The sequence below is a fragment of the Lingula anatina genome, chromosome 7 (genome assembly GCF_051362555.1).
Source record: "Lingula anatina isolate TDL-2025a chromosome 7, LinAna3.0, whole genome shotgun sequence".
NCBI lineage: Eukaryota > Metazoa > Brachiopoda > Lingulata > Lingulida > Lingulidae > Lingula > Lingula anatina.
Window position 1 is genome coordinate 13,560,292 of NC_141773.1, and position 16,180 is coordinate 13,576,471.

The following is a 16,180-nucleotide window of genomic DNA, read 5'->3' on the forward strand; positions in this document are numbered from 1 at the left end:
CACCTTTACCTTGAATGTTGGCCTTATTTGTTGACCTGAGCTCAGGCAAAATTTTCATTGGCCAATATTGAGTTTAGTCATGAACTAGACACATGCTTCCGGTAAATTGTCCGAAGGAATTTGATACAAGAATCAGTATTACTGCAAAAATATCTGCCTATCGTGAAAACTAAGGGAACTGAAGGACGGAAAACACGTCAAGGGCAAATCAGCCTTACGTAAAGGCAAGGTTGTATGACTTTGAACTGAATATCCGCATAATTAAGCCGTCCAACGATGACAGCTTCAGATTAAAAGTAGTCAGGAGAATTCCTTCGTCTTTTGGTTATAGAAAAAAGAAATATGTCAGGTCATCCTGTACGGCGTTATTAAAGTAGTCCAGGCCTGATCGGATATCCAAACGGAGAAAATACCAAGTCGTCGCTAAAAATGGAGACTTTGGACTCTGAAACGTCAGACGATCTGTCTTACTGTGATTTAGACAGTTTCCCGGAGGTGCTCTTAGAAAGGTCCAAAGAAATCCAAAGCTTGCAGCTGAGCCACAACCAGATTACCATTCTACCTCGAAGTATTGGTGCTTTTGTTAACCTCATCGCCTTAGATCTCAGCAACAACGGTTTATCCTACATCAGTGATGAAATTATACATTTAAAACAATTGAAAACATTGATTGCACGCAATAATACGTTGGACCAGGCAGCCTTGCCGAAAGAATTTGCAGTATTAAATAATTTAGAGGTAGTGAATTTTAGTGGGAATAATTTTTCACAGTTTCCCCTACAACTGACTCAGATGCCAAGTCTTCGGAGGGTCTACCTTGGAAGTAACCGTTTACAGTCTGTGCCAAATGATATCAAATTTATGATAGGGTAAGATCTCTGATCGTGTGATTTAACCCATACATGGACATATATGTCATTTGAGACACATTGAAATAAACCTGTTGACATGTTCAGGCCTGAAGACAGCCTTTTCAACAGAGGGGGAGGGTCTTTTTCTGAAAATTTAAAATGGACGGTTTTATAGCAAAACGTACATGTATGTGTGAATTACTTAATTCTTTTTCTGTATCGCCTTGTATTTACCCTTATCTAGTTAATAGTAATTTTGATTAAAGAGGAGTATGTGTAACATTTGCCTAAATTTAAGGTATCACCTAAATCACGTGCAACAAGACATACCAGTAAAGCCTTAAGCTGAGGTCACTAAAAGGTGTTTACTGTACAAATAAAAACAGGTCAGGTCATTTAAGGATAGCCTGTACTAGTACTAATAAATGTCAGCTTGGTGACCTTTATCAGCTGTACTTTGAGATCTGCTTGGGCCCTTCAAGTATTGGAATTATAACGATACAAACAAAAATACTTTCTTATTAATAAATGATACTGGTATATCTGCTGATTAACTACTATTAATATATTTATTTACAATTTTACATTATTTTGAGTATGTTAGTTTCTTGTGATAGTCAGTAAGATTGAATTTGGAATTTCCCATTTACCTCATTGTGCCCGATTTCTGCCTGACCAAAAACAGGGACGTAATATCAATTTATTTTTCAGATTAGAAATACTGTACCTAGGGGGCAACAATTTGACAGAAATCCCAGCAGAAATTGGCCACCTGTCACAGCTGACCGCGCTGAACCTGTGCGACAACAAACTTCAGAGCCTGCCCCCAACACTTATGAACCTCCAGAAGCTGCAATCACTCAGCCTTCACAACAACAGCATTTGTGTGCTTCCACAAGAAATTGTGGCCCTGGACTTGGTTGAACTCAGCTTGAGAAATAACCCTCTGGTGGCAAGATTTGTACAAGATTTGGTGTACAAGCCGCCATCTTTGTTGGAGCTTGCTGGGAGGGTGTTGAAGACCAAGGCTGTGCAGTATGAAGAGAGCGAAGTTCCCAGAAATCTAGTGGATTACCTTGCGTCGGCCCAGAGTTGTGTTAATCCAAGATGTAAAGGTGAGATTAACAAAACTAGTAGTACTCCTAAACCTCGATGGTGGACGATCATTAATTTTGCTATTAATCAAGCCCAGTAACCATTTATTGGGTGTATAAGGAGTATAATTTTTTTTTTTTTTAATATGTCATTGATTTGACAAAAGTGGCTTTTGAGCAAAGAATGTAGTAAAAATTCTGCTTCTGGTGATTAGTTGTTTTTATAATTGTAGGTTGTGGTTCTTTTTAGAACCAAAATTTTTTGCACATGATCTCTTTGCAGGGGACAAAATAGCAATAAAATTTGATCCAACCTTATATCATTTGAGGATGCTTTTCTTTTTATTTCTTTACAAATTACTGTCATGTACTAAAATCACATTTATAAACAGCCCATGTTTAATTTCTTTCAACTCTATTTTTAGGTGTTTACTTCACCTCCAGGTGGGAGCACGTGAAATTTGTCGACTTCTGTGGGAAGTATCGTGTGCCCCTGCTACAGTACCTCTGTGCCCCTAACTGCACCCCTGCCAGCCCCCTAGTGAGCCTCTCAAGCAGTGACTCCGAGCCAGAGGATGACATCCCCGTAGTAAAGATGAAGAAAGTGTTGCTGGGTTAAAATGCAGGACAATACAAAATGGTGCATCCAAGATTGGATATATACATTTATGTTTTTTTTTGTTTACTAAAAGACTAAGTGTATTCTGCTGTATTGAAATATTGCTCACAAGACTGCAAGTATTGCTATAAACAAATGCTATCCTATATGATGGCTTATTGCTAAGTTATATTTGTATAATCGCACAAAAATTAAACAAGTCATAAATTTTTATAATGATTTCTTTTTGTTAATGGGTGTAAATTACAGGATTACCTCTAAATTTTGAACATGGAGGTCATTTGGACCTCTCCTGAAAGAACATGGGGTCATTCAAAATGTGAGACAGTGTATCAGAAAAACAGGTGGATTTTTTTTGTGAATTTTTCATGACAGTGTGTCAGCCTCATAGTTGTACTGTGAAAGTACTGTAACAGTCCATGGACAGTGTGTCAACTTCATGACAGCGTGTCAAGCTCATAGTTGTATCGTAAGAGTTCATGGACAAACTGTAGGCTGATCAAAATGTTTTAAATCTAGAGAAGAAGGCCAGTATTCCACTGTGAGATATCTAGTCACAGATTGGTAAATCTAGTCGCAGACAAGGAAGGGTGATGATAGCTGAACACTTTGAACTGGGCTAGAGTGGATATTGAATTGTATCACTTTCAGTTCTTGTTGACTGTGCTTCCAGTAAAATATTGTTAAGTTGGGAAGCTAATTGAGCTTTTCAGTTCAGTTTCACTGAACTTTATTTTAGAAATGAAGTTCTTCCTTGCCATATCTAATTTGACACATTGCCAGAAAATTGAAACAGAATATTTCTCTTTATCACTGTTTATTTCTCTTTATCACTGTTGGAGCGACAGTGTTACTAACATGACTGTCCAGTTAGGCTTATATTGCTGCCTGCAGTACTCCATTTAAACCACTGTATTTTTACTGATAATTATGATCATATATATTTTTGACATATGTAACAAATAGATAAATAACCTAAGGTGAATAAAATTATTTATCATATATTTTGTGTCCGCGGTCATAAATCCAAACCATGCAATTTTATACTCACCGAAGGTTGTTTTTTCATTAATGGATCCTAGCCTTAATTATTAAAAAGAAAAATTTTGGTTTGGTTAAAGAGTCACTGTCGGCACATGGATTTCCCTATAAGTGTTGTACATGTACTAGGATGTTTGGTGACAGCATATATACATCTGTAATACTTAGATTTATAAACACGTTCAAGTATATTAAAGCTCACACATCGAGATGACGCTGTCTTTACATGTATATGTCCAATAGAAAATCAGCCCGACTTAATTTTTTTTAAAGTAATTTTTTTTTGTTAGTTTTTCACTTTTTATAAACTAACATTTTTAAGAAGTGAACCTGGAGAAGTACTTAATTGTCACTGCTTCTGTCAGTTTTGAGATTTAATTTGGCCTTGCATGTCTGTTCATTTGACCTAGCTTTGCTAATATTGCTGTTATGTTTTAAACTGCTTGGTGTTTGTATAAATTATTTACCAGTTTTGCTGTTCGTTTTTCATCAACAAATTACTCTGAATTCACCATTGTTGTACAATGAAATTGGCAAAAGGGTAAATTAGATTGGTTGAGCAATTATTTTGGGATTAAGTCATTCTGGTATTATCATAGTAGTCAACAACAGCTAATGTACAAACTTACTCTTGATGTAGAATGTCACTCTTTTTCATTCACACTTAAGCAGGCCTTTCTTAAATGCCTCTCTTGGCCAATCCATAATCAAAATTTCCCCTCTTAAAAGAACTGCATGAAAATAACTTGCTTAAAAACAAAATCATGTTTATTCTTCAAATCTGTATTAATTTCCCCAAATACAAGGAAAAGTAATGTATAATAATTTAATGGTACAAAACATTCACTACCAAATATTGTAAACTATTTTCAAATAATAATAATAATAATAATAATAATAATAATTACAAATTAGAATTTGAATGAAAAATAAGTGTAATTACTCAATGATTTTCAGTTAATATTTCTCTTGAGGTTTATAACTTACACATACTTTTTACTGTCATTATCAAAGGGGGAAGGCTACATTTAGCATTAATTACAGAGTTAAATCACCAACAAAGCCTTTCAAATCACCAGTCTGCTATATCAACAAAGGAAAATATTCAAAACACTGTTTGTTAGAAGCTTGGTTTTTGTCTATAAAGGTGCTCCTTCTCATGCTGCAATTGTCTCTGTACATTTTCCATCTACCGCATGTGTGAAGTCAAGCATACGCTGCTTTACAACAAATAGTATTTCATATCACATCACATATTTTCACAAGACACCAAAAAAGCACTACTATTTCAATGTATTTTTGAGATACCGAGCTGACGCTTGGTCACACAGTACATGAGCAAATGAAACAGGAAAGCCATTTTTGTGCTCCATCTTTATATGCTGGTGATGCATTACTAATTTACTATCATTTGAAAAGTAGCCAATCACATTCAACATTAGTTCACAGCACTGCATCTGAATATTGGACAAATGAAACCTGCAATCAGATTAGCTATATATATTATTTGGCGAGGCACTGAGAATCCAACTAGTCCAACAAAACCAGTGCATGTACACTTGGGTATTCCACTCAAGATATATTTGTTATTTTTAATGAAAGGTTTACATGTTATGTACAGTGCACTTACGTAATTTCATGGATTTTAAAAGTAAAAAATTGGACCTAGAGCCCACGATTCTGGGGTAACCTGTAGTGACACATCAAGTTTAAAACATAATTTACAATTTTGATTTCTTGCAACAACTTCTGTGCACTGAAATTCCTTTAGTTTTATGCTGAAGTACAATGCGTAATCCATGTTTTTTTATGTAACTAAATACTTGGATAATATTACACTGCATTATGTAGCTGTATATTAGTGCTTCAAAAACAGTCTATTACTGACAAGCATATCATATAAGAGCACATGGTATACCTATAAACCAACTTTTAGTTCCACCTGATACCCAGAGCTATATCATAAAAGCCTATTGCTTAACTCCAGCAATCTCATGATCCTAGTATATCGGATAGGATATAGAGAGTACAAATTTCCTATAAGGAATACAATTCAATTGGTTGAACTGATAATCTACGCCAGCTGTCATTAAAATGATTGAATTTCTCTCCTCATCCTCAGCACTGTATCCAGTCTACCTCCACTGCTGCTGTGGGTATGGATATCCTCCTTGCTGTGGTGGATACTGGGGTGGATACTGTGGCGCCCCCTGTTGGGGGTATGGTGGTGCCCCCTGTTGGGGGTAAGCTGGTGCCCCCTGCTGGGGGTACTGTGGGGCACCTTGTTGTGGGTATTGTTGTGGGTAACCCCCTTGTTGTTGATGACCCATGTAAGGGTTATATGGGTTGTATCCACCAGGCATTGGCATTGGGGTGTATTGTGGGTATGGTGATGGTTGGCTGTAGGGGGCAGCACCATATGCTGGACCTGAAGTAGAGAAGCAAATCAGTCAGGAATTTATCATTCAAGGCATCATATATTGGGCATAATAAGCAAGTCTATAAACAACAGAATTAGTCTAGACAGAAAGCTTTTTTTCATTCATAACTTATGCTAAGAGTACTGTACACAAATGAAACAAATAAAAATTCAAATCAGTCAAGTGAATAAATAAAACTGGGAAAACATCTTTTAAACATTAAATAGAGCAAAGAACACAAGGTAAACGAGAAATACCAACTTACAACAGTTTTCAAATGAAATGCAAGCCAAATTATAAATAGGAAACAAAATAAAATTACCCTGACTACCAGGTTGAGAGGGGTAAGGTAACTGAGAGGGGGGGCCAGAAGAGGGTGCTTGAGATGGTGCACTGGCACCACTCGTTGGTGGCCCCTGAGGTGGTGCACTATAACTGCTACTAGGTGGAGCCTGAGTTGGGGCTGAAATAAAGGCACAACTAAGTTCAATTTGCAAGAATAAATACACTGAAAACTTATTTAAAAGAAGCTAACAGAAACAGAAGAAAGCAACAGCACACCTCCTGAGACCTAACACATTTCTCTCCCATGTAAAACTGAAACTGGGTGATACTGAAAGAATAGATTAAAGGCATAATAACTCTTTGTATGAGACCTATATTTCACAATAAAAACCTTGTGAATAACTAATAGAAATATAATATATTCTGTTTTACCACAAAAACAGCAGTTATAGCTTTTATTCTGATATTTGAACTTGTCTTTAGACCACGCGACCTCCATTGATGTCTATACGTTGTTAAAATCTCTTAAGAGATTTTAACAAAAAACCAAACTTTTTAGAAAAAAATCAGGGACTAACTTTGAATGTAAAAATGGATTCATTAACCATTGGTAAGTATGGGAAAATTGTTGTTTACTCCAGGAAAATTCATTTTTTGGCCGAAACGAAGAGTTATTATTGCTTTAATGTAAGAAACAACCTCTTTATTTATATCTCTGACACAGATTCCAGCTAGGTTACTTCAACACAAAAACAAGATTTTAATTGAAATAGATAATTAATTTGAATAGGTAATATTAATTTCCCAATGAATCTCTCTCTCTCTCTCTCTCTGACTCACCACTAGGTGGTGCCTGTGCTGTAGCTGGCAAGGTTGGAGGGGGTGGCCTGGCAGGCGGAGCTCGTGCTGCAACAATGAATCAGTCACTTAATCAAGACCCGTTTTCAAAAATCATGTAGATCATCATTTCATTCAACAGAATTAAATCATCATATCTTAACATTAAAAAAACATTTAAGGACATTTTATGACAATGATAGTGTATGGGAAAGCATAGAAGCACATGTGTATCCATGCACAAGTTCATACAGCTGCACACGTTCACATCCACAAATATCACATGTAAAAGGCACACACACATGCGCACACACGTTTACCAACTACTGACTCCAGCACTACCTGTATGTACGTGGGAGCATGTGCACGTCCCCATGTGTGTGCTACTTACGCTGCTGGTAACTAGGTGCAGCAGGTGTCGGCGCCGTCTTCTGATTGGCTATGCTGGACTGTAGGTCTTTCATCATGTCCTCTTTTTCCGTCTTCCGTGCAAAGCAGAAGTCTGTCACTTTGTTTTGGAATTTCACCAGCAGCTGGGTAAGGTCATTGTAGAACTAGAAAAAAATAATTATTATTTTAAAAAAAATTTGATAAAACATAACAGAAGAAAGTCGACTTGTATTAATTTAACTCATACTAGTGTTGCTTGCTGAACATCATTAAGATATAGTAAATTTTCTGTACTGTGTTTATACAGTAAGTGCCTCTGCCATTATGCCTCTGCCATCTGCAGACACTAATTAAAATTAAATGTTGTTTGAGAATGCCTGACTATAAATCAATAACAAAATTAAAGGCAACATTTAAACTGAATACACACACAAAGTTTAGAGCTATAAATTTGCAATCATTTCCTTAAAACCTTTCTTGCATTGCTGTAATCATTACTTGTTTATTTATGTTTACCTAGTAAATATGATTTAATTAATAGTGTATAGAAAGTTTGGTACGTTTACTATAGGATGAAATGTCAAAGGCTTTAAAAATAAATATTCTATTTAACCTTTGTGCCTTCCTCCAGGTTGCCTTTCAGTTCTCGGAATGCATCATAACCAGACTGGAGCTCCTTCAAGATCTTCTCCCTTTCCGCTGCACTCTGGTTGGAGTCCCTCTGGCGGCAGAAGTCCATGTTCACTCTCTGGAATAAGGTGTAAAACACAAATAACTACAGTAATAACAGCAAACAAATATACTGCAAAATTCAGCAGTGAATTACATGCACATGATAGAAATTTAACAGTAAGAGGGTAATAAGACATAAATTTTATTAAATAAATAAACATATATGAAATCCCCTTCCCTAATCTCTCCTGAAAAAGATGCCTTTGGCATATACATTGCATTGTCATTATTAACAAATAAATAACTAAAAGATGTATCACAAAAAGCATCTCACCTCCACATTTATCATGATGGACTCCTGTCTCTCGCAGCTTTCCTGAACTTGCTGTTGTAGAGGACCATATATGCGGTCTAATTCTGCCGCAGACAGGCTCTCCTCGTTAATAGCACCATCTTGGGCTAAGGCAGCCATAAACTTTGAAGCTGGAAACATCATCAAAAAAGGACTGTTTTAAAAATATTCTAGGTTAATTATTGTGCTTATAATAAGATTTTCAAAAAGGAAAAGAACAATAGCTTTAAGGCCCATGCATGTGTTTGTACAGAAAATGCCCGACATAAACATTTCAGTTACATTTGACAACCATTATGATGATTCTTACAGGATAAATTCAAACCCAAGCTGAAGACTGAAATTCCAATGATTACCTTAAATTTATCAAAATTGACTTATCAAAAAACATCCTTTTATTTTTTCACTTATTGTACCTCAAAATGAACCCATGCCTATATTCACTCTGTTGTGAGTACGCTGAAAACAGTGCACTTACTCATATCACATTTTTGCTCTTTGATCTCCATCTCAATGGCATCCCTCTCTGCCTTGATGGCCTCCACCTGCTGCATCAGTGTTCTCAACTCCTTCACTGTAGGGCTGTCCTTCAGGGCTGCAGCAGGGCTGGCAGACGGCAGGGCACTTTTTAATTCCTATGTGTAAATATGTAAATTAATAAATTAACATACAAACACACACATTAGGCTAGCGTTTCTTGTTCTTCACCATTTTAGGCAATTTCATAACTGAACTGGAAATTATGAGCAATAAATAGCAATGATTAAAATGTTTAATAAAATATTGGTAAAAGGAGCTGTTGGCATCGAGCCTGCATTTCCATTGAAGAAACAGAACAGTGAAAGTCTGCAATACATGCTAAAGATTATTAAAACAGATTTTCATATACTGCATCAGCCTGTGAGATAAGAACAAGTTGACTGTGATAAAGTGAAAAAAAATGTCATAAAAAGTAGAATTTTACCCCTGGGTTGCTCAAAAGCTTAATTGCTCTCTCATTTTCACTGTATTTGGCTTTCACAATCCCATCTGCCTTGATGGCATTGTCTAAAATTCCTTGGTATTTAGCTGCCTCTGCTCGTATTGGCTCCGTCAGCTTTATAGATGGCGTTCTTGTCCACCTTTCCTTGAACTGTTGTCTGAGCTGATCATCTGATGCTTGCTCCTCATCAAGTAATTTTATTGCCTGAAACAGAATTAGATTACAATGTGAATAAATAAATAATATAAAATATATAAATAAATATTGAAAATAGGTACATTTCCAGATGAATAATGATGATTCAAACAAACAGCTGTAATACCTACTTTATTTTTTTTAACTGTATTACTTTAATAGTGTTTGATATGGCAATGTAATACTTATTTCACAAACCATACTAGTACATAAAATGCATTTTTTTACATCCATTTTTAGATTTCATGCTTACACTGTTACAGTTACTGTTACATAACAAAGGCTTAATAAAAACTGCGGCAGAAATTGGACTTGGTTTGCAAAATGTTAAATGATTAAGATGAAGAAGAAGATTAATTCTGCAACCTTAGATCTGCCTGGCAACACTGCAGGTAAAAAAAAAAGAACTAGTACAATCAGGTAGTTTTACCTCCCCAAGTATCTCCCTATTTCTTGCCAATGATTCTGGCAGATCCTGCATCAGTTGAGCTATGTGGTTTATTCCTCCCTCCGACTGAACTTTCTGCGCCTTTTCCATCAAAGATGGTGGCACATCGCTCCCTGAGAAATCCTCTATTGATGCAGGAAGGTTCAAAGAGGCCAGAACACTGGAATCACATTGGATTGTGTTGGATGAGATACATGTCAATAAGCAATTGTGTTACATGTGATAAATGTCTAGAAACAATTGTGTCAGATATCATAAGATACACATCTTGAAGCAATGGTATGAGATTACATGAATTTCAAGTAATGATATGTAATAAGTAGCAACAATGTTTATTTTAGGTAAATGGCAAATGAAATGTAACTGGAAGAAGTATGTTAATTGTTTACTGTGCAAGTTACTGATCCCAAAACCATAGTGCTGAGCTGCTTGAAATAAAGTGCAGGACTCTTTTAGACTAAAATATGAAATCATTGAGGATATATCTGATAATTTTATGTATCCCATGTAAAATGGTTGCACATATTTTCACTTCAATGAATATTTTTTTTCTTCCAGTCTCTACTTATCAAATGACTGCACTACCACATATTTGTATTCTTACCTGTTCATGAGCTGTGTCTGCTCTCGTAGCTTGCCCACAGCCATCTGTACCACCTGTTCCTTCTTGTTCTCGTGGGTCATCAGAGCCTGGTGGACATTCAGAGGAACTAGCTTCTCAAACAAATCTGAAGACATTAACATATTTGGTTACATTCACCTCCCACGATAGATTAACATATTAGGTTCTTATACTTCAAAGAAGTTTTCAAAAAGAAAAAAAAGTGATAATTGGAGAATAATTTGGTCATTCAGCAGGGATAGCCTCTTTAGAAAAGTCTACAGAAAAATAAAACTGTTCATGTTTACTCAAACAAGCCTTAAAAGACACTAGAATATTTTGGAGTCAGTAGAACTAACTTTCTCAAACAAGTCTGAAGAGACATACATAAATCACTCTAGGATTATCTACTTACAACCCTAAAACCACTATATGATATTTTTGACTTTCAATGCTACCATTTTTTTTCAAATTTTTCTGACAGTGAGCATTGGTATACATTCAAATAAACACAATGTTTATTAACTACTTAATTATTCTTTAGTTTGATAAAGAATACTGACATAGTAAACTTCTGTATTCCCAGGCTTACAGTTAATTTAAAGGCCAAAATGTACACAGCGACATTAACAAATAAACAAATAATGATATCATATGTTTCAAATATATTTAAATTGCTTAGCTCCCTGTATAAAATTCTAGTTAAGCACCTTTGAAATCACTTCCCATAGGAGAAGCTATAGGAATTGCTTTGGCTACAGGTGCTTTCCCTATGGGATCCAGGTTACCCCTGCTTGGAATCTTATCATGGTAGATAAAGTTGTTGTCCTTTTCTGCCGAATCCAAAGCACGCTGTATTTTAGCCATTTTTTCTGAGAAGTTCACTTCTTTGCCACCCCTGGTAACTGCAGCTTGCATTAGCTCTTTGGCATGCTGAAATTATAATAGGAAGAAGAAGATTAAGACAATTAACATCTTGGAAATATTTAGAGAATATGTATCAAATCTTTTAAAGGGAGAGACTTTTTTAACATCTATGCATCTGTCTAACATGAAAAATCATGTACTGTATGGAATACACTGGCCTTTGGTCTATAGTTAAGATTTACCCACAGTCAATCTATCAATGATTAACCTGTGCTCTGTAGTCTAGCTGTCAGACTGAGAGGCATGCCCTCTGTCTAATGTTTCCCATTGTCAAACTATCTGAGATTTTCCCAGTCTATTTGTTTGAGTATTTCCCATTGTCCAGCAATCCAAGATTTACATGCAGCCTAGCTATTCAAGATTGGCCTTTAGTCCAGCTACTAGCTGTCTATATATTTACATATAGTTCACCTACCAGTTGTCTATAAATTTACCTGTAATCTAGCTATCTCCTCCCCATATGCGTGGTTCTGCTGACACACCATGGCCTGGTGATACTCTGCCATGGCATGGTACGCTGCCTGTTTTCCCGCTGTGACGCTGATCCAGTTGGGCGGCCATAGCTCTCTGATGGAGTACATCTGCAGCTGTCTCATAGCCTCCGCGTATAGGTCTGAGCACTGGTTACAGAGCTTGGCTGTAACAGCGTCCTTCATTTTATCTTTGAAAGGAAAAAAAAGAGACAGTTAACTTTGGTAGATAATACTAGCCGAAAAAATACCATTTTAATAATTCTGAAAATGCAAATGTCTGTCCTACCTTCAATTCCTTCAGGCAGTAGCTCAAACTGTAGTTTCTTGCAGTTTTCAGGTAAGTGTTTCCATTTTTTTCATGTGGTAAATAGCATACATTTACTTCATTTGACATTGGCAACCATTTTATTATTTTCATACCATTTTGTTGCCTTTTTTCATATTACAGTTTAGTTTTGGGTTAAGTTCAAAAGTTACCTGCAATAGCTTTCAGGCAGTTACGCTTCTGGGTGTGTGTTAATAAGAAAGCTCTCTAGGAGTGGGGAATCACCTACATACCTGCAATAGCTTTCAGGCAGTAGCTCTCCTGGGCATGTGCTAATAAGAAAGCTTTCTAGGAGTGGGGAATCACCTACTTACCTGCAATAGCTTTCAGGCAGTAGCTCTCCTGGGCATGTGCTAATAAGAAAGCTTTCTAGGAGTGGGGAATCACCTACTTACCTGCAATAGCTTTCAGACAGTAGCTCTCCTGGGCATGTGCTAACATGAGAAGCTGGAGTGCAGTCAAGGTATCTGTGGTAAGATCTGGGGTGGTTCCTTGTGGTACTAGGGACATCACACTCTCACTAAGGTAAGTATATATGCCTGCTGCTTGCTGAAAGTTATATATGAAACATTTTTATTGGCTTCACATGCAGACATAACTGAACTTGGCAATACTTCAATCTTTTACTTCGGTAATGGGTTTGAAAAGTCACTTGCCAAAACAATGTTGTGGTTTGTACAAGGAGGTTTTAACTTGCATCCTGAAAACCAACAGTTGAATCCAACAGTATAGAACAATGATATTTCTTCATATACACGTGGTCTCTCTCTCTCTTTCTCTCTCTTTCTCTCTCTTTCTCTCTCTCTCTCTCACTCACACACACACACACACACACACACACACACACACACACACACACACACACACACACACACACACACACACACACACACAGAGGAATATCATATCTACCTGATACATTTTTGCACTCATTTTCAGTCCCTCATCTGACTCATGGTTTTGAAGCTGTCCTATTTGGCTTTGAAGTGCTGCTATGTTGAACAGTAAACACACTTTCTCATAAGCAGCCGAGGAAATACCTGGAATATAGGAAGAATTACATCACATACCATCAAGAAACGCTTAGAAAAGACAATTATATTCTTCACAAATTTCCCTTCCACTGGTTTCAAATTTGTACAAAATGGTATGGTAACTAGTCGGTGACATTAGCCTCCAATCTCAGGCTAACGGCTGTTAATTTTGTATCATAAAAATATTGGATTTTACAAAGTTACTAGTCCAACAGAGTTAGTGGGAATTTTAAAAAAATGTTCTAGATTGTTTTCTGTTTTCTATAATTTCATATTTGGGCTTTTATATTTCAATCAGACAAGCGTTTTCTGACATGCACGCCTGGGTTTATGCCCAAACACCACTTACTTAGTGTGTTCTTTCCACCAAAAAAAGTCTCTTTATCAAATGCATCTTGCCATTTGAAATTAATACGGATCTAAAATAAGGAATGAAAAAAATAAAAGAAATACTTAGATGATGATAATGTTCAAAGTATTACAGAGTACAAGTACAAACCAAAGTTACACTAGATATAATTTATCATTTCAACACAGTTATAAAAGTATGTTTCCATACTTTATTAACAACAAGGTGAATATCTTAAAAGTTAATTATCAACAAAACATTATAGGTGAACATCAACAAAATAATATTCAACTACCCTACCTGGTTTTCTGCTATGGGAAGTTTTGCCTCAATTGCTACTAACTGGTCGTGGTATCTAAAAAATAATATTTTATATATAAAAAAAATTTAAAACATAAGTGATTATTAAACAATAAAAAAGAAATAAGAAGAATGGTAACATTGTTGCAGTTTTCAATACTATAAAACATACCAATTCCTTGGTATTTTTTCACCATTCTTACATTGTAAATCATAACATTTCATGCTAGTTCATTCACTTCTTAAAAACCACATACTACATAGAAAGTGAAATCTCTGGAAGCCATGACAAACTTGAAGGTCATTTATATATAATTTATCCATTCTTACCTTTTTTTGCTAGTTGTGTATTCTTTTACATGAATGAATTGTCATGGCTTGTCAACGAGATAATGCTACTTTCCAAACTAATTTTCATGTTGAAAGTATTTTCTTTTTATGGCATTAGTCTTAAAACATTCTAGATGCTATAAACTGTGTCTTATTACTGAAAAACTTAAAAGGGGTTGTTTTGTGACTGTGATACAGAGTTTAAAAGGATAAAATTTTTGTTTCGGTCAAAAAATGTTTTTTTCCTTGGGTAAATGGCAATTTCCCATACTACCCAATGGTTAATGATTCCATTCTAACATTCAAAGTTAGTCTATGTTTTTAACTAAAAAGTTTGGTTTATATTACTACGGAGTAAAGACAAATGTCCACGTGGTCTAATGGCAAGCACAGATTCCACAAAAATTCCGATAACCTCTGTTTTGGTGGTAAAATGGAATTAATTATATTTCTATGTGTTGTTTACAATGTATTGGTCATGAAATATTTATCTCATGCGAACAGTTGTTATCCCTTTGAGTTTGAGTGTGTGTGTGTGTGTGTGTGTGTGTGTGTGTGTGTGTGTGTGTGTTTTCCAGATTTTGTTTTATATACAGTATGTACAAAATAAGTCAGTCAATGGTATTTGCAATCAGGTCTCCACTGATGAAATGAGTTTGTCGTAGTTTAGAACTAACTATAATAATTACCATGCTTACCTCAAACACACGTTAATGCTGACTGTACATAGCAATGCACACACACTGTCATGTAAGCATGAGTCATGTCCAAGTAGATTGAAAACAATAAAACATTTTCTTCATCTAAATTACTAGTAGTACATGTCCCTGTATATTTAATTTTTGAAATAATATAAAGCCAACGCCCGTATTTTGACGTTGGTTAAAATTCACATATTTAATCTTATCAGGAAATACTGCCTTGATAATATTTTTAGTTGCTTATCATAGACTCAACACGTAAACTAACCGGTAGAGAACGTCTAAGGCGGATTCATGTCTGTCCATTGACTTGGATATCATCTGACTTCGCAATCTATCAAAATCTTTCAGAGCCTGGTTAAAATCCTCGATGTTATAGTCGGGGTACGTCGTCTGAATGAACCCCCGAAGAGGCCCAGCCATCTCGACTTCCCAGCACTTCTTCATAGGTACTGCAATGAAGTTCGCCATTTTGAAAAATGTTATGTCATGTGACCGGAGACGTCATTTGACCCCTGACCTACACTGGCCACTTCCTACTTATTTGGCCTACACAAGTGGCGGATTTAGGAGGTGTCGGGGGATCCTGACCCAGGGGCGGATTTGGGCCGTCTACTGGGTCTTCCCTTTCTCAAGTTTTCATTGACGGGCATCTAATTTTTTCTGTCGGAAGACGGTCAAAAATTAAATGGAGGCTGGATCAGTAAAGATAATTAATTTGGAAGACTGTCACCTGTCAGAAAATATCTCTGGATCCGCCTCTGACTGATCCTACCCCCCCCCCCCCTTCGATTTCTGAAAAAAAAAATCACACCAATGGTCCCGTTTTGAAATAAGAATGTTGACTAGCTGAAACATATAGTTATAAACCGTACCATGCAAATGGCACCGCGTACGTATGTTCTCCCTCAAATACAAAATACCAATTTTTTCAGGAACTACGTGCCAAGGGAG

General features: G+C 36.2%; 2 protein-coding genes across 3 annotated transcripts; one reads left to right on the plus strand and one right to left on the minus strand.

Moving 5' to 3' along the window:
- Positions 1-13: 13 nt before the first annotated feature.
- On the plus strand, positions 14-3,566 carry LOC106166557 (leucine-rich repeat-containing protein 58-like). Its single transcript, XM_013545167.2, has 3 exons — positions 14-869; positions 1,563-1,966; positions 2,371-3,566. The coding sequence occupies exons 1-3, from the start codon at positions 430-432 to the stop codon at positions 2,562-2,564; spliced, it is 1,038 nt and encodes a 345-aa protein (XP_013400621.2). The 5' UTR covers positions 14-429; the 3' UTR covers positions 2,565-3,566.
- A 789-nt stretch (positions 3,567-4,355) lies between these two features.
- On the minus strand, positions 4,356-15,722 carry LOC106152012 (programmed cell death 6-interacting protein). Of its 2 annotated transcripts, XM_087017716.1 has the most exons (17): positions 15,495-15,721; positions 14,196-14,250; positions 13,896-13,965; positions 13,425-13,552; positions 12,908-13,061; positions 12,149-12,375; positions 11,498-11,720; positions 10,791-10,914; positions 10,169-10,346; positions 9,526-9,747; positions 9,040-9,196; positions 8,544-8,692; positions 8,151-8,285; positions 7,539-7,701; positions 7,151-7,216; positions 6,348-6,488; positions 4,356-6,033 (listed from the first exon to the last, which is right to left on the minus strand). In XM_087017716.1, exons 1-17 carry the CDS (start codon positions 15,695-15,697, stop codon positions 5,741-5,743), a joined length of 2,688 nt encoding a protein of 895 aa, XP_086873842.1. In that variant the 5' UTR covers positions 15,698-15,721; the 3' UTR covers positions 4,356-5,740. The 2 variants fall into 2 exon arrangements, with proteins under 2 accessions (XP_086873842.1, XP_086873843.1); XM_087017717.1 differs by lacking the exon at positions 6,348-6,488 and having other exon boundaries at positions 15,495-15,722.
- Positions 15,723-16,180: the final 458 nt, after the last annotated feature.

Coding starts and splice junctions, on each gene's coding strand:
- LOC106166557 (XM_013545167.2), top strand. CDS start 430: ATGGAGACTTTGGACTCTGAAACGTCAGACGATCTGTCTTACTGTGAT. Junction 870..1,562: donor GATATCAAATTTATGATAGG/GTAAGATCTCTG, acceptor TTTATTTTTCAG/ATTAGAAATACTGTACCTAG. Junction 1,967..2,370: donor TGTTAATCCAAGATGTAAAG/GTGAGATTAACA, acceptor CTCTATTTTTAG/GTGTTTACTTCACCTCCAGG.
- LOC106152012 (XM_087017716.1), bottom strand. CDS start 15,697: ATGGCGAACTTCATTGCAGTACCTATGAAGAAGTGCTGGGAAGTCGAG. Junction 11,721..12,148: donor AGGAGATAGCTAGATTACAG/GTAAATTTATAG, acceptor TTATAATTTCAG/CATGCCAAAGAGCTAATGCA. Junction 8,693..9,039: donor AGAGCAAAAATGTGATATGA/GTAAGTGCACTG, acceptor TGATGTTTCCAG/CTTCAAAGTTTATGGCTGCC.